A 27,794-nucleotide genomic window follows, 5' to 3' on the forward strand; every position below is an offset into this window, starting at 1 on the left:
TAATGCTTCGTCACAACACATACTTTGTGTCCAGCTGTTCTTTAACGAGATGTGTTTACGGACGATGTGTGTAAATAGTATTTTAATGTGTATTTCACATTACACTTTAATTTATGAGTAGTAATACCGACCAAACAGACCGATGTTTCTGCTTTACGTTGATAGCTGGCGTGCTTCGTGAAAACGAAACGCACATACTCCATGTGACGTCACATAATTATGATTGGTAATGCAGACGAAGATATTCCCGGTAATTATAATTGTACTGTGAATAAATATATGAAAATATGGTAAAATATAACCACACACAAATGGACACAGTCAATAATTTCCAGATACGCAAATGTATGCAATGTAATACCACTAGCTTTATTTTCACTACTGATATAAAACTTAATATTGTTGACCATATCTAAAGCTCATTTTCCAAATTGTACTTAATGATACACAGATTCAATATTGAACAACTTACCATATCATGTTTCAATTATTTAAAATGAATATTTTGAATATTTTGTGAAGATCCGACACGAACATAGTCCGAATTCTTCAAAGTACCTACCACCTCCGCCATTTTGTACCCGGATGACTTCATCTTTTAAAGGGGTTACCATAGCAACTCTGAGAGGGAAGACGGTAGAATTGCCTATATTTTCAGTCTTAAAGTAATTGTTTTCGTTCAGGATCATATCGCTAAAAACTAGCTATTGATAAAATGGAATTTGCATGGATAGTTTGTGATTAATGCTGGGTCACATCAAACACGATATTAGGTGATTGCAATTTCTCAAATATATTGCTCCGGTTAGTTGGTTTGTTGACCAGAGTGCCAACTTGGGACCAAGACAGATATACACTTACAGGCAGAAACAACCGAACGATTGAGTATTCTAACTGCCTGAATGCACATGGCGATTCTGTAAGTATAAAATACGTAATATAGAAACATTTACTACAATTAAATAACCGATAATCTCGTTATTTATTTATTTTATATAAATATTAAATGACGATTGAAAACTGATCAATCACCACACGACAACGAATGCATGGCCGTAAACCGATCAATGACTGAATTAAGCACACAAAGATTTCTGGGTAATGGCTTCTAGCCGGACATTTATAGCCAATGAGAGCGTACTTGAATGGGCTTGGCAAGAATGTTTTTTTTTATACAGAATATTTATAAATATTTTATCAATTGCAAATGACGATTTAAACATCTGGGCCAATCATAGGTAAATCGGCCAATGATTGTACAAAACCCGCAAAATTGACGTTACCAAATAGCTTCTTTTTTGCCAATGAAAGCATATTCTTCGGACTTAATTAAAGCGTGAGGATCTTCCAGGGTAAATGTTTTATATAAATATTTTAAATATTTCCACAGTCGATCGTGATTATTATTATTACGTATAACCACACTTTTTTTAAAACTTAGTTTTTAAAAACGAAGTACCGTAAAATCCTGACAAATTCAAGCACAAACGGAGATCATTTCTGGACAAAGGTCAATAACCTCTAACTTACACTCTACGCATGCGCAAGTTAACTTAGAACCTTCCATTTTAATCTGTGTAAACTCTCGTGGGTTTTTTGGATTGTTTTGGTTTGGTTGAACTTCGACCACCTTGTTACATTTTATTCAGAGCAGTAGGAGCTCTGGGGTAAGTGTATTTACGCTTTGATAAGCAATATCTCGTGACATCGTCGCCAATGTGACATGTAGATTCTCAAACTGTCGGACAGTGTCAGTTATCTGTGGCGAGTTGTCCCTCAATCGTCGCGAGATGCTGGGTCACTAAATAATTGATCTATGCTTTTCCAGCGGTTCGAAATCCGAAATCGAAAGTTGTATTGATCAATCGGCAATATTTAATGGACGCGGGTAAGGTTGTATGTTAATAGGTCACATACTGATACGATGACCTTGTTTGACCTCGTCGCGATGTCCGTAGTGATGCGCAGCTCAGGTTGCGTCACAGACTCAATTGTGAGGCCAAAGCCACAGTACCCTTGCTGGTGAGTGTGCCACAAACTCAAGTATACCCCTACAAGTATTCTACATCCTGTCACAGTCACTGGGACTGTGGTTCTGTTGATACTGTGATGCTTTGCTCATAGAGTATGTTGGTTTTGTGAAATTCGTTTTCATCGCGGAATATTTTTTTATTGCGTTTCATGTAATAGTTGGGCTAACATGATATATATTATTACATTGTGGGTGTGGAAGTAAATAGACTGCCATTGATGTTGTGATTATTTTTATATATATTATATAAAGGATTTTTACCATTGAGATGAACTAAAATTTTGCATCAGGAGTGGATCGTTAAGAGGTGTAGTTTACAAAATATAACACCTGTTCCTCATCCTGCCTATACTGCCACAACTAAGGATTACATTTCAACACAAATCTTCAGCCGAGAGCGACGATAGGTATTGATGTGGGACACGTCTGCCTGTAGGAGAAGGTGTGAAGCAATGTGCATTGAAGAGCGGTTGTGCCTGCAGCCCACTTGTCATTTTAATACTTTACTGTTGGTTTAACTATCTATTTTATCGCTTCATTGAATTTGGTACTACCTCTAAACTATATATTGAAGTACAAATGTAACATCTGCAATTCACAGTTCAGTCGGAATGGTCCAATAAAGTTCACCATGAGATAAAGAGTATTATAAAGAGTAATTAAAAATTGTTGTACAAGTTTTGTAACAAATTTTATATTCATTCATTTGTTCGTAACTAAATACACTTTTCATAGGCAAGTTTGTGTCATTTAAGATCTTTTAAATAATCCATTGAAACAAAAACAGAACCGTTGAAAGTGAAAAATAGCATGGATGCGTTTTGAAACTCATACATTTGTAAAATGTCTAGTTTTCATGAAATAATTTAAGATTCATGCCCTAGGGACGTATAAGTAAAGTCTGTATTTACACATGTATTATGCACTTTAGTGCATTTATTTACGGGTACCTCAAAAGCATATCGGAGGGCGTGTTGAGCGGGCACGCAGAAGACACAACACCGATGTCTGCATGTTGATCTGTGCGTACATTCTGGGGGCACACAGTTGACACATAAATCAAGTCTGTTTGTACTACCAATTCTTTTATATGCCCTCACTGGAAGAAACTTGTTAAGCTATAAACTAGCTACATTTAGTTGAAAGAAACAAATGCGTAGAAATGTGACCGGTCAACATTGAAAATATATCGTTATCAAGTAAACTAATGACAAAAAAATGCAGTTTTGAATAGTGACACCATTTATATTTTAAAAGGCATCAAAAATAAAACAAAGCAAATAGTTGTACACTGCTTATTTTTAACTGTTAAGCTGCATCTATTCCCGCTGACAATTTTAAATTAAGCAACAAAAGATCGCCACAGACTTTGTTTGCATGTTGTAAATGCCAGGTTCTGTTGAATAATATATAAGATATTTAGAAACAAAGAAACAGTTGAAATTTGTTTACTTCCCTATAAGTACAATCATATAGGTTCAATTGGTGCAATCGTGTCATCCATTTAGTCAACCGAACGTTACGATCCGGACTTGCTTGACTATTATTCATCAACTTTTTATTTTTGATTTGGATATATGCTGTTCTATTCTTTTTATCAAATTCGATACCACTTCCAAAGTATATATTGAATTAACATCTACCATTCAGTCGTTGGAGTGGAACAATAAAGTTCACCATAAATTTTATATAGAGTTCATTTATTGGTCATTCATAAATGCATTTTACGTACCGTTTTAGACCTTTTAAACAATTCCCTGAAACTGAAACAATTCTGTTGAAAGTGAAACAGCGTAGCTGCTGAACAAAAGTGTTAAAATGTGTTGTTGACACTCCTGCTTGTCAACCAAATATAGCACAGTCCAACAAGTCAAAGATGGCGGGCTGCAAACTCAAGATTGTTGTCTTTTAACGGCAATGATTAACACCTGAAACGCTCCAAGATATGGTTTGGGTTTGTAAAACACCGATCACCGGAATGGAATGGAACTTATTTAGATTTCTATTCCCAGCATTGAATGGACAACTAACTATTAAGTTATTTCCCATCCTACCATCTCCTGGTACCACAGTAAATTGTGTATGTTTGATTCTGACGTTCAAACTATAGTCAGTATACCGTACGTAATTAAACAAGAACAAAAGAATAAATATTGGCCTACACAACTTTAAAACTGGGCCTAGCTACTTGCTTGTCTGTCTATCGATATCTTCATATATTCCCCACTCACAACCAGTTTTACTGCTAGGTTTATTTATTGTATTAAAACAAAAGAATCGGTAGTACCGGTACACGCAGTTCAGACATAAGTCATGTCTTACTATTGGCTACTAATAATGAATCCTTTCCCTTTTAGTTGTTAGTTACTGGTTCATGATGGCAGCATTTCATCGATTGCGGCGACTTGTCGTTGGCGGTGCTGTTGTCGCTGGTGGAGCAACAGCTACATATTTAGCATACAGCCGAACAGAACATTCAAGCGTGAGTGAAGTCTACTTATTTAAAGTTGTACCCGGTAGTCTTGAATTTTTTAACTTGAATATGCCTTATAAATGTAGGTATAGTCTAAATATAGGGACTCGTACTTATTAGATTTTGTACGCATACACATATACTTACATACATGTGCAGTTACTTGTCTCTCAAAGATAAAATAGCGTTATTGTTATCAGCAATGTTGTTATAGAGCTATTGTAATCAGTGAGCGACATACTTGTTATCAGATATTTGCATGCTGGTTGGCAAAAATTAAACGTATGACATATCACGTATAGAGATAAATATACTGTATTTATCTAAAAATACATTGAGATATAAAATTGTGATTTTTGAACATCAAAATGTGGGACTAGACCAAGACTAGTCTGATTCCAATATGTCTCGTTCACATTCGTCAATCAACCACTTTATAATGAATGACCTCCTCTAAGCTCCTCTAAAGCTTTTTACCAGTTGTGTACTTTTTAAAACTAAATTAAATAAATACAGACCCAGTTTCCTAGCAGAACCATCAAATTGTCACTGTTATTGGTCCTTGTGTCACAAGATTTTAAACTGATTTACTCATCTTCGCATATGTGTTATTATTCTGTTACTAGCAACAACTTGCCCATGTACAAGCAGCGGAATTAATGGGCGTTCCGTCCTATGAACCTCTACCCTCCAGAGAAAAACAGATGAAATCCTTAAAGGAGACAGAATTTGATGTTTTAGTCATTGGTGGTGGTGCTACAGGGTGTGGTGTGGCATTAGATGCAGCCAGTAGAGGTGTGTACTTTACTTTCTAGTGCTGTTAAGGTAGAGATGTATTTTAATTAGTTAATTAGGAAACCAAGATGACCTCCCTTGTCCACAAAACTATATATTTTCGGAAAGCTTATTGTATGAATTTTTAAATTTTGATGGTATTTTTTTTATGGACACTGTAGTTTGAAATATGCACAAAAATGTGTTTTTTTGGTCAAAAGTGATTTAAAAAAAATTAGCTTCTAAACCATGCTTCTGTTTCTTGTCAAAATTGGTTTATGGGTACATCTGTTTACTATGAAGAAAGTGTTGTCTTGAAAACTGTCTACCAGTTGTCATTTTTGCAGGGCAGCAGCTCAAATTTCACTACTTCAAGTTTATGCATAAATTAACACCCAGGCTAGTTGTCTGTTCAACCAAAAACAATGCCCCAACAGCGGCGTTTTGAAGATAAACTCATTGTCAATCATTTGTGAAAATTTCAAAACAAAAGGTCAAAGCTAATGGCTGTAACAGTTCCAAATTTAAATGTATTATCGTTTTGTTAAAAGTTAAATATAGTGCATAATATGGAGATCCCGTCATTTCTATTCACAATTTTACAAAATTTTAACAGTCTATATAGCCAAGACTGTTTGGATAATAACCCCCCCCCCCCAAATAAAAATTCACTCCCATGTGCCCACGAACCTGCATCTCTACCTTAAGGCAGTTAAAGCACAATTCAAATTTGGCATTACTGAGCATGTTCCTGCACACATGAAATGCATTGTGGGAAGTTTTCTTTTGTATAATGGAATACTATTATCATGCTGGAAACTCACTAACAATATTAGGGTTCATATCAATAATATTGATATTAATGTCACCAATCTATGCCATTTTGAAATGCTGGGTGCACAACTTATTGGAAACATGAATTTTTCAAAATACTGATAAATTGTTTACAACTTTATTCTAATTTTATTAATTAGACAACAACCTTTCAGTTGCCAATAGTGAGAGTTAACACTGCTTCATTTAATGTTATTTTGTCACAATTTTGTATACTGCCAGTGTTCTCCACAATCCAAAATAGCTGGTGGGCGGCCTAATTAGCATAAATTTGCATATTAATTTGCATGTCATTTACATACATCTTTCTAGCTTTTATGTCATGCAATGCAATACACACTAAGTTATTTACTATTCTCTTTTTAATTTAATTGAAACATGTTACAATTTTTTGAAATACAAACAGATTGGTCACTATTAATATTTACGAAATGCAAAAAGTTTGAAATCGGTGATTTATACGTTCGCAAATTATTCTGCAATTCGAGTAACCAAGAGCAAGTACGAGTTATAATGTAGAAAATATACGAGGTGATTTGTTCCCGACGCTAAAACGGACGATTTGTCAAAATAAAACTCATAACATTTTTTATTTGTGGCATCAGTACTCACCCGTGCCGACGGACGGTAAGATGCATTTACGCATGTACGGTCACGATACGTTGCGTTTTCACACGTTGTTTTGGGATTCAAGAAAAATGCTAGCAATCGGCAAAATAAAAGAATCTGCTATTTTCTCGAAAGATTAGACATAAAAAATGGATAAATGAAAAAAAGTACGTGGAAAAGATAACTAAAATATTATTCAATTACAAATACTCGCGGTAAACTAATCTGGCAGCCATGTTTGATGTTTATTACCGCTTTCCGAATTCAGTACACGAACACCCAGAATGCGCTGCTCCCCTATGCAACTTAGATACTAAATCGTTACAGCGCCAACACCGGTGGGTGGCCGACGGTCGTTGAATGGGGTAGGCCAAAAGGTCATCAGTTTGCCTTCTCCATGCTGTTTTCACGATGAAAATCGAGCGAACGTTGTAAATACGGCTAGAATTTTAATTTTTGTTCGAGTTTACATGCAATATGCTAATATATTTGTTTATTTTCTGTGCATATACATTTCGTTCGTATTTAATTCTTTCTTTCGTGATTGGAAGACGATTATTAAAAATACAGCTGTAAATTGAAACCACTGTAGTTGTGTATCGTGAGTAATAAGTGGCAACAATGTCGGGCGACAATGAATTCAGGCGATTGACACATTGCCATGAATACACTTGATAACTGCTTGCAGACTTCCAGTGGTCATTGTTTATGTTTGGACTCTTGAAACAATAGCAAAATAAAGGATTGGGCAACTACTCTTTTGTTTAGGCTTGGGAAGAACAATGCAAGCTTTTTACAAATAATTTCAGCTGGATGTACGTTGGTGGGCGGGCGTTGAGAGTTACTAGGCGGCCGTAAAACTTGATGGGCGGGCCGCCCACCTAAAACCCCTTGTGGAGAACACTGACTGCTATCACAGTAAAATGAAGGTACTCTGTAATTACGTTTTCTGGATAGCCTGGTGAAATTTTCAAAATTGTCTGTAGGGGCTTGTGTAGGGATATGAGTTAGGACTGAAAACAAAATTTGCAGCAAAACACAATATGCAGATGAATCAACAGATTTTAACTTAATCTTGGTTTGTGTTTTAGAGAAAAAAAAATCATTAAATATGATTTGTGTCTATGATGTTTAATAGATAGTTGTGTGTAGACTGAACTTAGCTTTATAGATAATAGTGGTTGCTATCAGCTTTAAATCTGATGTTTAAAATTGATACATGAACAAGTTTAATTCTATATATAATTATTTTTTTCATATCATATATCATATCATATCATATATCATATCATATATCATATCATATCATATCATATATCATACCATATCATAGCATATATATCATATCATATCATATCATATCATATATCATATCATATATCATATCATATCATATCATATGACCGCCTATGGAAGTGATATTCCAAATTGAATTCAAAATACTACTGTGACATTCATTGCAAGGTGACAATAGATATCATATCAGGTGAACAAATGATGATGATAACATCAAATATGTCATCTCTTGATGTTCTACAGTCATGTTATCATATCAGGTGAACAAATGATGATGATAACATCAAATATGTCATCCCTTGATGTTCTACAGTCATGTTATCATTGCAAACATGTATTAGAGGGACTTGAACAAATTTATTTTTTGGTTTACTTTAATTTTCAGGTTTGAAGACTGCCTTAGTGGATAAAGATGACTTTGCATCAGGGACCAGCAGTAGGAGTACTAAATTAATCCACGGTGGAGTTCGTTATTTACAGAAAGCATTCCTTGGACTAGACTATGAACAGGTAATTATGGAATCAAGTTTACAAGGTTAAAAATTCCACCAAGTTCACGTAAATCCAGTGATGTGAAATAAAGCTATACATATGTACAATCATTTCACTTGACTCGTATTCTGCCACTGGACCCCCCCCCCCCCAATTCTCAGTACCCAATTGCCATAAACCATAAACAAGCAGATTCACAAACAAAATCATGAGATCTGAGAATCTGTTGAGGCAACGTTAGTAGTAATGCTGTCATGTACAGCATCTTGAAGCTTTTATTGTATATGCATATTTAAACAAAATTGAATGCATGTGCTTGAAAGAAATAAACCATTACACATGGTTACGCCATATAAATAAAGCCAGGTGGACATTTTGAATTATAAAAAAATGTGTGTTCAAGATATTGATGGAAACTATATAGTCAAACTTTCAGAGAGGTTACAATTTTATGATTAATGAAGTTCAAGCACTGTAGTCACTGGAATAAACATTTCTTTTATCATGACCATGAAATGTGCTCATATTTGGTTGAATAACACTAATTTTATATCTTTACACTTGAACAAAACTATTAAACTAAGCTCCCCCTGAATTCCATCCTAGAGGCCCAAATTGTTTTGATGAATTTCCTGATTAGCATACTTTGTTTCTTTTCCCGGTAGTACTGTAAATATTTTCTGCATTTATTAGTCCCCGTTCGGACGAAGTCCGAAAACGGGGACTTATAATTTGGTCTCCGTCCGTCCGTGTGTCCGTGCGTCTGTGCGTCCGTGCGTCTGTGCGTCCGTGCGTCGTGCGTCTGTGCATCCGTGCGTCCGTCCGGAGTCATATCTCAGAATCTCTTGGACCGATTCCGTTCATTCTTTGCATGTGCCTAGTACTTTATGTGGGACATATGCACATGCAGTGGTTTAGCGATTCGATTTAAAATGGCCGACTGGCAGCCATCTTGTTTTTTGAAAATGTTGTATTTTGGACATACTTTGCCAGTTTTCATTCAAACTTGGTACATAGATTATACATGTTAGGATACATGTCCATGATGATTTATTTCACAATTGGATCAAAGATGGCCGACTGACAGCCATCTTGTTTTTTGAAAATGTCGTATTTTGGACATGCTTTGTCAGTTTTCATTCAAATTTAGTACATAGATCATACATGTTTTAGGATACATGTCCCCAACCGTCTGTGAGTTCCTGAGTCTGTCCGTCTGACCGTCCGTGTGTGCGTCTGTCTGTGCGTCAGTCTATCCAACGTCATATTTCAGAATCCTGTGGACTGATTCCGTTCATTCTTTGCATGTGCCTAGTACCTTATGTGGGACATATGCACATGCAGTGGTTTAGCGATTCCATTCAAAATGGCCGACTGGCAGCCATCTTGTTTTTTGAAAATGTTGTATTTTGGACATGCTTTGTCAGTTGTCATTCAAACTTGGTACATAGATTATACATGTTAGGATACATGTCCATGACGATTTATTCCGCAATTGGATCAAAGATGGTCGACTGGCAGGCATCTTGTTTTTGTTTTTTTATGCGGTATCTTGGACGTGCTCTGTCAGTTTTCATTCAAATTTGGCACATACATGTACTTTATACATGTTAGGATGCATGTCCATGACAATTTGTTTCAAAATCTGGTCAAGGATGGCCGATTGACAGCCATCTGACTTTTTGGCCTTACTACTATATTTCCACAATTTATGTACCATTTTCATTCGTATTTGGCACATACATCATACATATCAGTGTGTTTCATAATCAGATCAAAGATGGCTAAATAACGGCTGTTTTTATTTTGGCTATATTACTATGACACGAAACAAGTGTTTTGATGTAAATAAACAATCTGTTGTATATGCCACTTGGAACTCAAGTTTCAAGGACACGCTCGCGACAACCCCTCCGCTTTAATATGACGAGCACAAAGAGAACTTAACGGGGACTGTATCATTTTCAATGACTTGTTTATAGGAGATTTAGTATTTTAGAGATTTTCACCAGGGATTAAATTAATTGTATTGTGACAGATTGTTTATTTCACTTGGTGTTTATTCAGTTGTCAGCGAAATAAGTGAAAATTAAATCAAGAAAATATTTGCACTCTACACAGTCTGTACATGTATGACTGTTATAAGACCAGAAATAAATCCTGTTATTATTCTCTATATTGCTGTGTCTTTTGAAGTGTTTGAATTAAATGTGAATTACTAGGAATGTGTTCAATGCTGGTGACATAGTTTGAGGAAATTCAGCGTGTTAGAATGATAGCAAGTACATTTCGATTGAAAAAATTCCTCTTTTCAAAGGTATTCTAAGTTCTATTGTTTTCAGTGCTAGTTGTTTGATTAAATATACCCTTTTAGAACATATTTCATTATCTGTTCCAATTTTCATATTATAAACTAGATTTAAATGTTTAATAGTGAATTCATACTGCATATCAGTATTGCCACTAAAACTGTCAGCTATACCTATTAACATAGCCCTGTGATGCTTCTGTGAATATACAATTAATTTATCATATTTTTGACATTCACTCATCAAATTCAGTATCCACTCAATTGCCTTCTACTTCACATGTTCTTCTTGAAATGCAGCTCAGTTTGGCTTCAATCATGAATTCAGACTTTCTTATTAATAGCTTTTTCAAGTGCTAAATCCAATTTCTCACCTCAATTAAAACACCTGTTATTAATATTAAATTCAATATTTTTTTTTCCTGAACAGATTTGAAATTCTGAGCACCAGGTCTATATAAATTAAATACATAATCTCAGTTGTAGCAATCACACGCAGTGTTGGATGAATTTTTTCATCATTTGTACAAATAATTTTTCAACATGTAAGATTAATTCAAAGGATAAGCATGTTTTTTTCCTAAGGATAATTTTGTCCGTCCAATTTTCTTCCAAATAAGCATTTTCTAGTGATGCTTTATGATAGCTTTTTGTTGTAATAAGTTTCAGAGTGTAATATATTTATTGTGCTTTGTTGACGTACCATAAAAACAGAAATGAAAACACTTCAAACAGTTGAATATATTCGTCGTCGTTCGTGTCAATGTTTTACTTTTTCAACTTCTTCTTGAAAACTACAAGCCTGAATGCTTTGATACTTGGTGTATATGTACCTTGGGTAGACCTCTCTTAGGTTTGTTCATTTCATGTTGATATCTTCAATTCTCTAATTTTGGTGAATATTTTTGCCATTTTTGGTAAAAAGGGATATTTTCGACTTCTTGTTAAAAACCAAAATTCCAATTGCTTTGATATTACATATATAGGTACAACATGTGGACCTCTCTCAAATTTGTTCATTTCATGATGATATTTTCAATTCTCTAATTTTTGTGAATATTTTTGCCATTTTTGGTAAAAAGTGATATTTTTGACTTCTTGTTAAAAACTGCAAGTCCGATTGCTTTGATATTACATATATAGGTACTACATGTGGACCTCTCTCACCTTTGTTCATTTCGTGATGATATCTTCAATTATCTAATTTTGATGAATATTAATGTAATTTTTGGTAAAAAGTGATATTTTTGAATTCTTGTTGAAAACAGCAAGTCCGATTGCTATACATACTATACATATTGTTCATTTTCTAATGATATCTTCTGTTCTTTAATTGAAATGTGCAGTGCTAACAGCGGAGCTATCTCAGCCGAGAGGCTGCTTGTATATATTCATTGTACATCATGTCAGAGATATACAGATATATCGGATTGACTATCCAACTATCCAATTAAAAATGGCCAACCGGTGACCATTTTGTTTTAATTAATAATGCCGTTCCATAGCAATATCTCTCAATATGGACAAGTACTCGTTTGATGATCAGATACAAGATGACTGAATGTCAATCATTTTAATGTTAAAAAATCATCATAATCAAGCATCAGCTTCTGGATTCATATATCTGACATGTTTATATTCAAACTATATTACTATAAACAAAACTATATATCATAAATTTGATAACTAACGGGGACTATGCTATGCATGGCTTGTTTTCCCTGCCAATTGTTAAAATAATATTTTTTCTATTTTTATTTGTTATTTTTGGAATAAAAAATAATTGTGTCAAAGTTGACAATGGTTTTAAAGATTTGTTAGCTAATCAAATATTGATGTTGTTGTTTTTTCCGTAAAAGTTGACAAAATTTGACAATGACTGAAAAAAATGAAAATGTAATTTGCTTTGCTAATGAACAAAAAATTCAAATACATTAACAAAGGAATTATGGGAAAATATCTAAAAATTGGTGAAATTTTACATAAAAATTTGAGTGGGAAAAATGATTGCATTCATCAGATTATTAGAAATAAGATTACAAAAATTTGTTTAGTATTTGTAGTATACATACATGTAGATGTATGCATCTTTTTTTGTTTTCACTGCACGTGTTGAGAAGCGTCCTAAGGCAGTTTATCACCTTCATTGATATTAAAGTATGTCATGCCTGGATCTTTTTTTTTTTTGGAATACTGTCTTTCCTCTGTACGATTGTGTAATATTTGACACCCGGGGGGTTGTATTGACACCATGCTCCTCCTTACATGAATGCATCTTGTCTGACATCCTCTTTTTGTCGTGTTTCCATGGTAACAGTATAAGCTGGTGAAAGAAGCACTGCATGAGCGAGCCAACCTTCTAGCAATAGCACCGCATTTATCAGGACCCCTGCCAATCATGCTACCTGTGTATAAGTGAGTACACATTCATTTATTCAATGTATTAAAGGATTACTTTGTATAAAACAGATAAAAAGCAAACTGCAGCTATTATCAATAAAGTCAGTTCCTTGAATGTTCTTTCATTTATTCTCCAAGATGATGCTCGTGTTTTTGAACTATTGTGTAACATTTTTGACTCTATGATAATGCATGATTTGTGGAAAATGTGTCTCAATTTTGACACATACAAATATACAAATGTGTCTTGATTTTGGACACATAAAAATATACAAATGTTTAATTGGCATTTATTTAGCACTCCTGACTGGTGGCCGCCATTTTTTTTCTTTCAAGCATCTATGTCGAAGTTTGTTTAAAACTATGACAGAACACCATGGCATTGCCCTGACATTTGTAGGGTAAGTTAAGAGAGTGAAAATACAGCATGGGTACACTGCATCATTATCAGCGAAAATGAGTTTCAAACCACACAAATGTCAGAGCGAGGCCATGGTGTTCTGCTACTATTACATATTTTTCTAGACTTTACGAAAATTGCCAGGACAGTCGTAAGCACTTCATTTAAGACTTTGGTATAGGTTTTGAAATCTTTCCAATGATTGGTTAATTCTGCGTTCCATTCTATTGATATGCAAATTTTGGCAGACATGCTATTGTTGCTGTGTTTGCAGCAGTTTAAGCAATGAAAATGTCTACCAACAAATAAAGCATATGGAACAAGCTTCAGCATTTTTTCAAAATGGCACTTCCTGACCCTTGAAGGGCATACATCCTGGCACTTTCTGGCCCTGATTGTCATACATCCTGGCACTTTCTGACCTCTGAAGGTCTTACATCCTGGCACTTTCCAATCTCTGAAGGTCTTACATCCTGGCACTTTATGACCGCTGAAGGTCTTACATCCTGGCACTTTCTCACCTCTGAAGGTCTTACATCCTGGCACTTTCTCACCTCTGAAGGCCATATATCCTGGAACTTTCTGACCTCTGAAGGTCATACATCCTGGCACTTTCTGACCCCTGAAGATCTTACATCCTGGCACTTTCTGACCCCTGAAGATCTTACATCCTGGCACTTTCTGACCCCTGAAGGTCATATATCCTGGCACTTTCTAACCTCTGAAGGTCATACATCCTGGCACTTTCTGACCCCTGAAGGTCATATATCCTGGCACTTTCTGGCCCATGAAGGTCATACATCCTGACACTTTCTAACCTCTGAAGGTCATACATCCTGGCACTTTCTGGCCCTGATTGTCTTAAATCCTGGCACTTTCTGACCCCTGAAGGTTGTACATCCTGGCACTTTCTGACCCCTGAAGGTTGTACATCCTGGCACTTTCTGACCCCTGAAGGTTGTACATCCTGGCACTTTCTGACCTCCGAAGGTTGTACATCCTGGCACTTTCTGACCCCTGATTGTCATACATCTTGGCACTTTCTAATCTCTGAAGGTCATATATCCTGGCACTTTCTGATCCCTGAAGGTCGTACATCCTGGCACTTTCTGGCCCCTGAAGGTTGTACATCCTGGCACTTTCTGACCCCTGAAGGTCGTACATCCTGGCACTTTCTGACCCCTGAAGGTCATACATCCTGGCACTTTCTGGCCCTGATTGTCTTAAATCCTGGCACTTTCTGACCCCTGAAGGTTGTACATCCTGGCACTTTCTGACCCCTGAAGGTTGTACATCCTGGCACTTTCTGACCCCAGATTGTCATACATCTTGGCACTTTCTAACCTCTGAAGGTCATACATCCTGGCACTTTCTGGCCCTGATTGTCTTAAATCCTGGCACTTTCTGACCCTTGAAGGTTGTACATCCTGGCACTTTCTAACCTCTGAAGGTCATACATCCTGGCACTTTCTGACCCCTGAAGGTCATATATCCTGTCACTTTCTGGCCCATGAAGGTCATACATCCTGGCACTTTCTAACCTCTGAAGGTCATACATCCTGGCACTTTCTGGCCCTGATTGTCTTAAATCCTGGCACTTTCTGACCCCTGAAGGTTGTACATCCTGGCACTTTCTGACCCCTGATTGTCATACATCTTGGCACTTTCTAACCTCTGAAGGTCATACATCCTGGCACTTTCTGGCCCTGATTGTCTTAAATCCTGGCACTTTCTGACCCCTGAAGGTTGTACATCCTGGCACTTTCTGACCCCTGAAGGTTGTACATCCTGGCACTTTCTGACCCCTGAAGGTTGTACATCCTGGCACTTTCTGACCCCTGATTGTCATACATCTTGGCCCTTTCTGACCTCTGAAGATCTTACATCCTGGCACTTTCTGACCCCTGAAGGTCATATATCCTGGCACTTTCTGACCCCTGAAGGTTGTACATCCTGGTACTTTCTGACCCCTGATTGTCATACATCCTGGGACTTTATGACCCCTGAAGGTCATACATCCTGGCACTTTCTGGCCCTGATTGTCTTAAATCCTGGCACTTTCTGACCCCTGAAGGTTGTACATCCTGGCACTTTCTGACCTCTGAAGGTTGTACATCCTGGCACTTTCTGACCTCTGAAGGTTGTACATCCTGGCACTTTCTGACCTCTGAAGGTTGTATATCCTGGCACTTTCTGACCCCTGATTGTCATACATCCTGGCACTTTCTGACCCCTGATTGTCATACATCTTGGCACTTTCTAACCTCTGAAGGTCGTATATCCTGGCACTTTCTGATCCCTGAAGGTCGTACATCCTGGCACTTTCTGGCCCCTGAAGGTTGTACATCCTGGCACTTTCTGGCCCCTGAAGGTTGTACATCCTGACACTTTCTGACCCCTGAAGGTTGTACATCCTGACACTTTCTGACCCCTGAAGGTCGTACATCCTGGTAGTTTCTAACCCCTGATTGTCATACATCCTGGCACTTTCTGACCCCTGAAGGTCATACATCCTGGCACTTTCTGGCCCTGATTGTCTTAAATCCTGGCACTTTCTGACCCCTGAAGGTTGTACATCCTGGCACTTTCTGACCCATGAAGGTTGTACATCCTGGCACTTTCTGACCCCTGATTGTCATACATCTTGGCACTTTCTAACCTCTGAAGGTCATACATCCTGGCACTTTCTGGCCCTGATTGTCTTAAATCCTGGCACTTTCTGACCCCTGAAGGTTGTACATCCTGGCACTTTCTGACCCCTGAAGGTTGTACATCCTGGCACTTTCTGACCTCCGAAGGTTGTACATCCTGGCACTTTCTGACCCCTGATTGTCATACATCTTGGCACTTTCTGACCTCTGAAGATCTTACATCCTGGCACTTTCTGACCCCTGAAGGTCATATATCCTGGCACTCTCTGACCCCTGAAGGTTGTACATCCTGGTACTTTCTGACCCCTGATTGTCATACATCCTGGCACTTTATGACCCCTGAAGGTCATACATCCTGGCACTTTCTGGCCCTGATTGTCTTAAATCCTGGCACTTTCTGACCCCTGAAGGTTGTACATCCTGGCACTTTCTGACCCCTGATTGTCATACATCTTGCAGGGTTTGCGCTAGTGTCTCGACAAGACGAGTCCCATTTAAAAAAAGTTAAGAAATTGAAATTTGACCCTGGATCAATTTATTAGACATTGGACTCCAGCTTGCCTGAAAAACTGGGTCCTTCTTCAATAATTGGAGTCCGGGAAGCAAAATATGGGGTTAACGCAATCCCTGTTTGGCACTTTCTAACCTCTAAAGGTCATACATCCTGGCACTTTCTGATCCCTGAAGGTCGTACATCCTGGCACTTTCTGGCCGCTGAAGGTGTACATCCTGGCACTTTCTGACCCCTGAAGGTCGTACATCCTGGCACTTTCTGACCCCTGAAGGTCGTACATCCTGGCACTTTCTGACCCCTGAAGGTCATACATCCTGGCACTTTCTGACCCCTGAAGGTCGTACATCCTGGCCCATGAAGGTTGTATATTCTGTCACTTTCTGGCCCTAAAGTACCTACATTTTTTCTATGTGAATCTGTTTTTGAACTTCACTTTTTGAACAGTTGCTTGCGTTTTAGAAAATACTTTAGAAATTCTTATTATAGTGAATTTGCAGAATGTATCAGGATTTCCAGATCACTTGTTCCTTTTCAGATACAAAATCTGAATTTATCTTTCCATCTGTGCTGTGAGTCATACCTCTTTAAATTTATCTACTCCTAACAGAGGTGAAGCAAAAGTCATGATGTTTACACCATATATTCCTATCATATAATGTGTTTAACGTACAATAAGAATGTTTACACCATATAATTCCTATCATATAATGTGTTTAACGTACAATAAGAATGTTTACACCATATAGTTCCTATCATATAATGTGTTTAGCGTAGAATAAGAATGATTTATTTGATAATGTAATGTATTTTATGGTTTTATGGCGCTACCAAACAATTTGAGAAGTGACCCAGTTAAACTTGATTTTGATAAAAAATTCTTAAATAGCTGACTATTTGAAAGTCTGAAGTTTTTAATTTATGTTTGGACAAAGTCATGTATCATTATGACTGATGTCTGTTAACTGTTAATTGTTTTGATACTTGGTGTGTAGCTACCTTTAGTGACAATATCTTTAATTCTCTATTTTTGGCGATTATTGTCATTTTTGGTAAAACATGCTATTTTCAACTTGCTAATAATACATATTGGATTGCAGGTGCATATTATTTTTTGTTTAGAATCTGATTCAAGATGGCTGACTATCGGCCGTTTTTTTTTTTTTACGCCGCTCCTATCTGTTTCTCTAGATCAATTTTATCTCAAACTTTTCAGTGATTTCATATAATTCTAAAATTTCAAGGCACTCAAATTAATGACAGGGATTGTGTCATTTATCTTACCAGTTTGGCTACCACTTTCTATTTGCTTTCCATCATTCATTTGATGAAATTTTCATTATCTCAGTGAGGTATCCAGAATTTTTAAAGTGCTTTTAAAATGTTTTGCATTTTTACAAGTTAGCCGTGTCCAACCTATGACCTAACCTTATGTAATAAAAGATATACCTTGATCAAAATTGGTGTTATTAACAGATGCTGCTTTTGAGCATTAACTAAATATACGTAAGCCATGTATACATTGAACATACTAGGGATATACTTTTACACAAGACAACACTATTAGAAGTACATTTATTGTATTACTGGATCATTAAAATACATTATTATTACCATGAAATGAACATGTTGTGCAAAATTACTTTTCACCACCAGACTTTGTTGCCCCAATTTTTCTGCACTTTTTTCTTATATTCTTCAATATTTCTCAAAATGAACCCTAATTTTGGAGCCAACAGACAAAATTTGATTCAATTTTCTGTTTTTATTCAAAAAATTTGGCTATTTTTGTCCCAATCTTCTGAAAGAAAGTACAGACTATAAACAGGACTATTTTGTGATGAAAAGAGGAAACTGGTGGTGAAAAGGTTTCAATGACGAGACTATTCCATTTATGTGTGACTTGACATGAGACATTTTGTTCTCTGTATATTTCGAAGATAGTGTTGTGAAATGATTTAGTATTGTTTGATCTGAAAACAGCTTTGTTAATTGAATTTTTTATTTGACATAAAAATTGTCACTTGCATATCCTTACATTTTTGTGGGATAATTTTAGAAAAAAATAAAAACTGGGACAAAAATATAAATCATGAGACAAATAGCTGGCAAGACTTATTTTGACGACAGACACATTTCTGTCAATTACATAAACGCATATTATTACCGGTAAGGGAGCATATATATTCTATATTCAAAATTGTTATATGTACATGTATTGCAGAGAGATCATGTTTTTAACAGATTTGAACCGTAAACTATGACTAGAAAGTTAGGTAGATATTTGTTATATATTTGTGCTTTCCAAACAAAAATTTTAAAATACAATGCTATTTTCATATTATTTTAATATTCAAAGTCATTTCTGGAGAAAACATTTTAGAATACTGGTAGTAGTCAGTATTCTCTTTCTGTTATGAATTGCCTTAAAATGTTTCTCAGCTCAGAAACTTGTCAGTGCCCATGGTGCAAAATAATAATACACTGCTATGACAGTGATGCCAGTTTGACTGGAAAGTGTCCTATGTCACGTGTTTCCAAACATTATTACTACATGTGAATTCTTCTCTGAAGCTGGAAATCCCCTGTTGAGATGCATTCAATATGGTTGCATGCTATTTCCACACACAAAATGAAAACATTTGTAGAGCAACCAGATTATTTTTTTTCTTAAATCACTATAAAATGTCAACATTTTTTTTTTATCTTTGTTTTTTTTTATGGGTTGCTATGGTGAAAGTATTTCTTTATATTTTGCTCAGTGACATACTCTTAAAAAGTCATATTTTTATTGATGAGTTTTAGTATTGTGGTAAATTTTAACAAAGTTGATTTTTGATTGTAAGTGAGTTTCCAAGGTGATAAAATATATTCAAACAGAACTTCTTTCCCATAATGCATTGTACATATGCTCAGTAACATGCTCAGAAGTTCTAAATTTGAATTTCTCTCCCATAATGCATTGCACTTATGCTCAGTAACATGCTCAGGAGTTCAAAATTTGAATTTCTCTCCCATAATGCATTGCACTTATGCTCAGTAACATGCTCAGTGGTGCTAAATTTGAATTTCTCTCCCATAATGCATTGCACTTATGCTCAGTAACATGCTCAGTGGTGCTAAATTTGAATTTCTCACCCATAATGCATTGCACTTATGCTCAGGAACATGCTCAGTGGTGCTCAATTTGAATTTCTCTCCCATAATGCATTGCACTTATGCTCAGTAACATGCTCAGTGGTGCTAAATTTGAATTTCTCTCCCATAATGCATTACACTTATGCTCAGGAACATGCTCAGTGGTGCTAAATTTGAATTTCTCACCCATAATGCATTGCACTTATGCTCAGGAACATGCTCAGTGGTGCTCAATTTGAATTTCTCTCCCATAATGCATTGCACTTATGCTCAGTAACATGCTCAGTGGTGCTAAATTTGAATTTCTCACCCATAATGCATTGCACTTATGCTCAGAAACATGCTCAGTGGTGCTCAATTTGAATTTCTCTCCCATAATGCATTGCACTTATGCTCAGTAACATGCTCAGTGGTGCTAAATTTGAATTTCTCTCCCATAATGCATTGCACTTATGCTCAGGAACATGCTCAGTGGTGCTCAATTTGAATTTCTCTCCCATAATGCATTGCACTTATGCTCAGTAACATGCTCAGTGGTGCTAAATTTGAATTTCTCTCCCATAATGCATTACACTTATGCTCAGGAACATGCTCAGTGGTGCTAAATTTGAATTTCTCTCCCATAATACATTGCACTTATGGTCAGTAACATGCTCAGCAGTTCACCTCAGTCACTTATAAGTTTGAAATACATGTAAATGCTTTGAGCTTAGAAAATAAAATTATTTTTTCAAAGTATGTGACAATGTCCCCAAATCCTGTCAAAGACACGGAGGGAGGACTTGCTTAAGGTAGCAACAGAGTCAAAATTCATTAAAAATTTAATTGTGATTCAGACATTCTCTAAAAGTTACAAAGCATGCTACTATAACAACTTACACATCAACTGTAAGCATAGACAAATACTGTAGTGCATGAATGATACCAAAGAGATTACTTGATGGCCAGTATCACTATTGTATTTTTTTTGAGCTCCGCTGTCATCATAGAGGACAGAGCAGAGCTGTTCATATAGGTGATAGTCCGCCCTCGTCGGCTGTCTTTCATCTGTCATCTGTCTGTCATTTGTCAACAATTGCAATTTCACCTTCTTGATAATTCATATGTAGGTAACTTTGGTGGACCTCTGTCAGATTTATTCATTTCGTGTTAATATTAATAAATTTTCTAGTTATTTTTGTCATTTTTTGTTGAGAAATGTTATTTTTAACTTCTTGGGAACTACCAGCCCAATTGGTTTGATATGTTATATTTGAGTACCTTGGGTTGACCTCTATCAGATTTGTTGATTTTGTGCCGATATCATCAATTCTCTTTTTTGACATGGAGCTCTTCACAATACTGATTGTCCATCTGTAGTCTGTCGTAAACTTTTTACATTTTTGTCTTCTTCTTCAAAACCGTATAAACCAAATGCTTTCATATTTGCAACACAGATTTGTTATGATATCATCTTTAATTCTCTAATTTTGATAAATATTTTTGGTAAAAAGTGATATTTTCGACTTCTTTTTAAAAACTGCAAGTTTAATTGCTTTGATATTATACATATATAGGTAGCTCAGGTAGATCTCTCTCAGATTTGTTCATTTTGTGATGATATCTTCAAATCTCTAATTTTTATGAATATTTATGATATCTTTAATTCTCTAATTTTGATAAATATTTTTGGTAAAAATTGAAATTTTTGACTTCTTGTTAAAATACTCAAGTTTGATTAATTTGATATTATACATAAAAGTACTACGAGTGGACCTCTCTCAGATTTATTTATTTTGTAATGATATTCTTTAATTGATGATATTCTTTAATTGAAATGTGCATTGCTAACAGCGGAGGTATCTCAGCCGACAGGCTGCTTGTTACTCCTCGTTCGGACGAAGTTCGAAAACGGGGACTTATAATTCGGTCTCCGCCCGTTGCATGTGCCTAGTACTTTATGTGGGACATATGCACCATCAATTGGTTTAGCGATTCGATTCAAAATGGCCGACTGCAGCCATCTTGTTTTTTGAAAATGTTGTATTTTGGACATGCTTTGTCAGTTTTCATTCAAATTTAGTACATAGATCATACATGTTAGGATATATGTCCCCGAACGTCTGTGAGTTCCAGAGTCTGTCCGTCCGTCCGTCCGTCCGTCCGTCCGTCCGTGCGCCAGTCTGTCCAGAGTCATATTTCAGAATCCTGTGGACCAATTCCGTTCATTCTTTGCATGTGCCTAGTACCTTATGTGGGACATATGCACATGCAGTGGTTTAGCGATTCGATTCAAAATGGCCGACTGGCAGCCATCTTGTTTTTTGAAAATGTTGTATTTTGGACATGCTTTGTCAGTTGTCATTCAAACTTGGTACATAGATTATACATGTTAGGATACATGTCCATGACGATTTATTTCGCAATTCGATCAAAGATGGTCGACTGACAGACATCTTGTTTTTTGTATATGCGGTATCTTGGACATGCTCTGTCAGTTTTTATTCAAATTTGGCACATACATGTACTTTATACATGTTAGGATGCATGTCCATGACAATTTGTTTCAAAATATGGTCAAGGATGGCCGATTGACAGCCATCTGACTTTTTGGCCTTACTACTATATTTCCACAATTTGTGTACCATTTTCATTCGTATTTGGCATACATCATACATATCGGTGTGTTTCATATTCAGATCAAAGATGGCAGAATAACGGCTGTTTTTATTTTTGGCCATATTACTACTACACGGAGCACGTTTTTTGATGTAAATAAACAATCTGTTGTATATGCAACTTGGAACTCAAGTTTCAAGGACACGCTCGCGACAACCCCTCCGCTTTAATATGACGAGCACTAAAAAGAACTTTCAACAATTTAACGGGGACTGTGTCATTTTCAATGACTTGTTTTTATATAGTTTTAAAATTCACAGATTTTCCAGTGAAGTGAGTTCTGATGTAATTTTATTTTGGTGGGATCTCTCATCATTAGTCCATTAATGGTATCTTTTTTATCAGGTAATTCACATAAATGTGGCAATCTTTTACTTTTACAATCTTCTTTGTAAACACCATCTAAAAAATAAAGGAGGCTTTGTTACAAACATCTTTTAAAGAGCAATCTCAAATTCAATACATAGGTGTTTACTACTGGCTTCCCAGTCTATATATTTTCACTAACACTTTAAGCTACTGCAATTGTGAGCCCTTTGTTTCCTATTTCACTTTTACCTGTATGTTTTCTACCCATAAATTATGCTAAATTGTCTATATTTCTATGCCCTAATAGAATACATTTCTATGCCCTTTTTTTTCTTGCCTCCGTACAAACGCGACTTGAAGATCCATCCAGTATAAATTAAAATGAATGGATGTAGATCTAGAGAGGTGCAATGTTGATAAATCATGAAATAGCTGTCAAATCTTTTCTTAACCGTTCCAATAAAAATGTTAAGGGTAGTATTAGAGACGCTAAATTTTAAAATTAAATAAATTTAAATATTTTTACCACAGATTTGCCCTGTTTATTAGAAGTGCAACTCAAATAGGCGTACGGTAATTAATTGTATTCTGGATTATTCAAATATTACTTATTTTGGCTATAGTAAAACTGCAGCTGTACTACTAATAGAGCAAATACTGTAGTGTTAATGTTAATAAAAGGAAAAGAAAGAAAAAAACGTGTTTCCATTTTTGAGTTAAGAACATTTCAGCATTAAAGTATTTGTCTGAAATACTTTAATATGAATTACAGCATTCTTTGTATATTGCAATCAACAAATGTCTTGTTTTTTATGTTTTTACATAAACAGTAACTAAGGTGATATGCTAATTTTCAGACTTTTCTGGTGCACCAAGTGCCTGGGTTATCCATCAGATTTATTAACCCCTTTAAAGCTTTTTTTTTCTCACCAAAATATTGGTGCGTTTTTATATTTTTCTCTAATTTCTGTGTTGATTTTGGACCAAATGGTTGACATTTTGAATCAAGTATATTTTATGCATGCTGCTTTATTTTGTGTAAGATGACAAAAGTTGACACTGACATTAAAAAAATGTCAGAATTATAGTACAATTTTTTATTTTAGTTACTGGTAATGTGAATTATTTCAATGATGTATGTGTGTTGGTAAAAGCAATATTGTTCACTGAGACAACTTTGTTTAGTTTGGTATATGAAGACGAATGAAGGAAAATCATTCAAATTCATCTTTAGTTCTGCTGTCGATGAAGTTGCCTGGAGCTATTCGTATAACTTATTGTTCACTGTCATTCATTGCTGTCAACATCAACTTCACATTTTCAATTTCTGCTTGAAAACTGTTATAAATAATTGGCCTTGATAGATTCCCAGAGAGTTCTCTTTTAGATTTGTTCATTTTGTGAACATAACTTTGATCTCTAATTTTTGAGATTATTTTAATCAATTTACAGCTGTTTTCAGAGAAAGATTAAAACTTGTCATTTTCACATTGTCGGCAAAGTCTGATCACATTGCTATACAGCCAAATGTACACCCACACTTCTGGAACACTGCTTGTAATAGACTTACAGGGTCGTTGTTGATGCCTGTTCAAATCTTCACTTTTAATAAACAGCAAAATTGTTGAAAGAAGTCTTGGTTCAAGCCAATAATGACTCTGTGATTGTTCTTTTTATATTTCCTGCATTGACGTCATTGAATCACTTCAATGCTGAAGGCATATTGAAATGGTGTAATGTTAATGTTTTCTGTAACTTTGCCGAAATGTTTGCACCTCTGGAACAAGCGACTCCCAATTTATCACCAATCAATAGAAAAATCACACAGTGAGCTGTGAATTGACGATATGTTACAGCGAGTGCAGGAAATGATTTTGATTGTTTCCCTTACAACGTTATAATTACCCGTATTCTTTATGAGCGTTTTTGTCATGTTAATGTTCGCTTCAAAGTAACCACCTTTTGAGTATGGAAAATAGAAACCTTGTCTCTAGACATTTTATAAGAGTTGTTTCTGTTATATCACAATACATAATCTCTATTGTATAATATTTGAACCCTACAGACTTTCGTGGTAATAAAACTTCAACAAATTACCAACAAATAATAATAAATAAATATATGAAAAATTATGAAAAAAATGTATAATTTAAGTTTATTAGAGTAGTTATGGTGTGAGTATACGAGTGTTACTGACTTTGCATACTTGTATGACTTGCATTCAGTGACTCAGACAAACTTAATAAATCAAAAGTCAAGATTTATGATACTTTTTCACAGCAGGTAGTAATGATGTAATATAACACTACATATTATCCAAATCCTCAACACACTGATGAAAAATATCATACATGTTGCATTTTAAACGATCTGATTTTGCCAAAATTGTTTCACAGATTTGTATTTTAGATTCTTTTCTCTAATTTTTCAAAAGTTTAAAAGAACACTTTCTAGAAAAACAAAACAAAATCACAATGTCATGGTTTTTTTTTCAATAAAAATAATTGATTTGCATTATTTGTATAGTTTTTGTGTATTATAAAAACCATAATTTGTATGTGATTTGTCTCATAATAGGTGTAGGATTTCTAGTAATGAAATGTAGTTAAAATGCAAATGGATAGATTTCAATTTTTTGAATGCCATTTAGTCAACTTTTGTCACCCTTCACATAATTTATCAATAAAGTTTTTTCATATTTTTGACATAATTTTTTGTCAAGGCCTCTCTCTAGCTAGTCTGAAATGATGTCTATATTGAATTTATTGGAGATAAAATGGAAAGAAAATGTGCGAATGTACTAACATTTTTTGGGGAAACAAATAAAACAGATTTCATTATTTGTGTGTATATATATGAACCAATGACTGATGTGCAGTGTGTGTGAATATTCCTACAAATGTACGTCTCAAAGCTTGTAGCTAGAAATGTTGTCGTAAATAGGAACAGATGGCTAATTTAGCTTTTTGACGATTTTCAGGAAAATGCTTAATCACCTATTTTTCTGGTTGGCAGTGGTGGTGGTAGTGTAAGTTATAAAAACTTGTTATTCAAAGATGCTCTCCATGTTGTTAGGTTCGAATGCAATAAAGAAATTGGATAAACATTATATATTGGAAGATATTTCGCATAAAAATAAGAAATATTATCAATGCAATGGTTGAAAGAATCCTTCTAATTAATTGGTGTACCCACATTACAATCTGTTGAAAAAAAAGGAACTCTGTCTTTTTTGAATGTGATGTGATAAAAGTGTATATGCAGTTGCCTAGCAACACAAGGTGAATGGCATTGTTGTCAGTTTCACTGATTTTCCATTATCCTTCGTTCTTTATAATACCCATCTCTGGCGAATTCTTGTAAATGCAAGGTCAGGAACAGGTCACTCTACTGAGCTATTATTTATATTATAGTCATTAATTTGAACATTTCTAAATTGTCTTGAGTCTTCTTGTATTGATGAAAGGAGTTACAAGAGTAGTTGTCAATTTTTAAACAAACGGAAACAGGTGTCATTTTTTTAGATGTACGTCTCACACTTAGTATAAATTATAATGTGTCTTTCATATTTTATCAGATACACACAAATGTATGTACAATTCATAAAGATAACAATTTTAGATTAATGTAATGAACAAGGTCATGTAAGGCCAAGGTAGACGGCTTATGTCAACTGCTACCTGTGTTGAAACAAACCTCTTGTGCTAGCTACCGTAAATTAAAAAAAAAAATGCAGTTTATAGCCAATAGAAATCTGAACATTTTTTGGGAAAATTTGCCCTAACTCAGCTTGATCACTTTTTGACTAGTAATAAAAACATATCTCCAGTTGATGGTGTTTTTCTATTCATTTTTTTTCTGTGGAGGGTTTCAGAAGGCGATGTCTTGACATCCAATCAATTTGTTCATGTCGTAGTCAGGTCATAGACAAAATTTTGATTTTTATGGCAAATTAAAAAATTCTAAAAACCGAATATGTATAATTTGAAGGAAGCTAAACTAGACATTAATTGACATGGATATTTTGAGATTATTAGAGCCAAAGGTAGACAACATGTATAGTGTTTTGGATTGTTAGATGGGGTCTGTCATGAAAGCTGTTGATCAGGAAAATTGGAAAATGTCAATTCACCACCATTGGTCAACTGATTTTATCAACTGATTTTATCAACTGATTTTATCAACTGATTTTATCGAATATCGAAAAAAAGCTAAGCAAACAAATTCTCACACTAATTGGGCAAAAACAATTTATTTTTTTACTTTTGTTCTGTTTTACTTATTGATATAATTTTCTAATTGTTTACTCTATTTTGTTACTTTTTTAGCTAGCTGTTGTTTATTTAAACAACATTCTTTATTGTATTATTTTCAAGATCCCAATAAGGATACAAAATCAATAAAGTTATTTACTTACTTACAATCCATGGATGTGGTGGGTACATTTACATAGAAATATACTCTAGTTAACTACCGGTAGTTTGTGTGTTCAAAGTGGAAGGTGAAGGATATGGGCAATGTTGTATCTGAAGCAATGACACCCAGAGAAATTAATTGACTTTTAGAAATTCTGTTATTAACAAGAAACTTGTACATGTCAGCGTTTTAGTTGTTGACATATCCTCAGCATGTTAGATGTGACAAAAGCAACTGGAAATTATTCTTTACCTTGGAAAATTCTGTGGCTATGTCCAAGGAAACTTACACCATCAGTAACTTGTATTTTCAATTTGTTGTTAAGAAGTCTGTATTTCTAATTCTGGAAGAGAGTAAATGTTGTACAAGTTCATAACCATGGAGATAAGAGTCTTGTTAACAATGATATCATAAGCCAATTTCTCTTCTACCAGTTATTATTAAGATTTTGAAAGGTGTGTTTGAATTATGAGGAAGTGAGACAGCATGGTTT

At 35.2% G+C, this 27,794-nt stretch overlaps 1 protein-coding gene across 1 annotated transcript in view; it reads left to right on the forward strand.

Annotated features, from left to right (window-relative positions):
* Positions 1-1,530: 1,530 nt before the first annotated feature.
* LOC100368630 (glycerol-3-phosphate dehydrogenase, mitochondrial-like) overlaps positions 1,531-27,794 on the forward strand; it is a 65,918-nt gene continuing 39,654 nt past the window's right edge. The window contains exons 1-5 of the mRNA XM_085496012.1: positions 1,531-1,667; positions 4,390-4,514; positions 5,132-5,300; positions 8,404-8,528; positions 13,136-13,233. Of these exons, the coding sequence (XP_085352138.1) occupies positions 4,407-4,514; positions 5,132-5,300; positions 8,404-8,528; positions 13,136-13,233 (500 nt within the window). The 5' untranslated portion in view covers positions 1,531-1,667; positions 4,390-4,406. The remainder of the gene's footprint in view (positions 1,668-4,389; positions 4,515-5,131; positions 5,301-8,403; positions 8,529-13,135; positions 13,234-27,794) is intronic.

The sequence above is a fragment of the Saccoglossus kowalevskii genome, chromosome 22 (genome assembly GCF_978046115.1).
Source record: "Saccoglossus kowalevskii chromosome 22, keSacKowa6.1, whole genome shotgun sequence".
Taxonomy (NCBI): domain Eukaryota; kingdom Metazoa; phylum Hemichordata; class Enteropneusta; family Harrimaniidae; genus Saccoglossus; species Saccoglossus kowalevskii.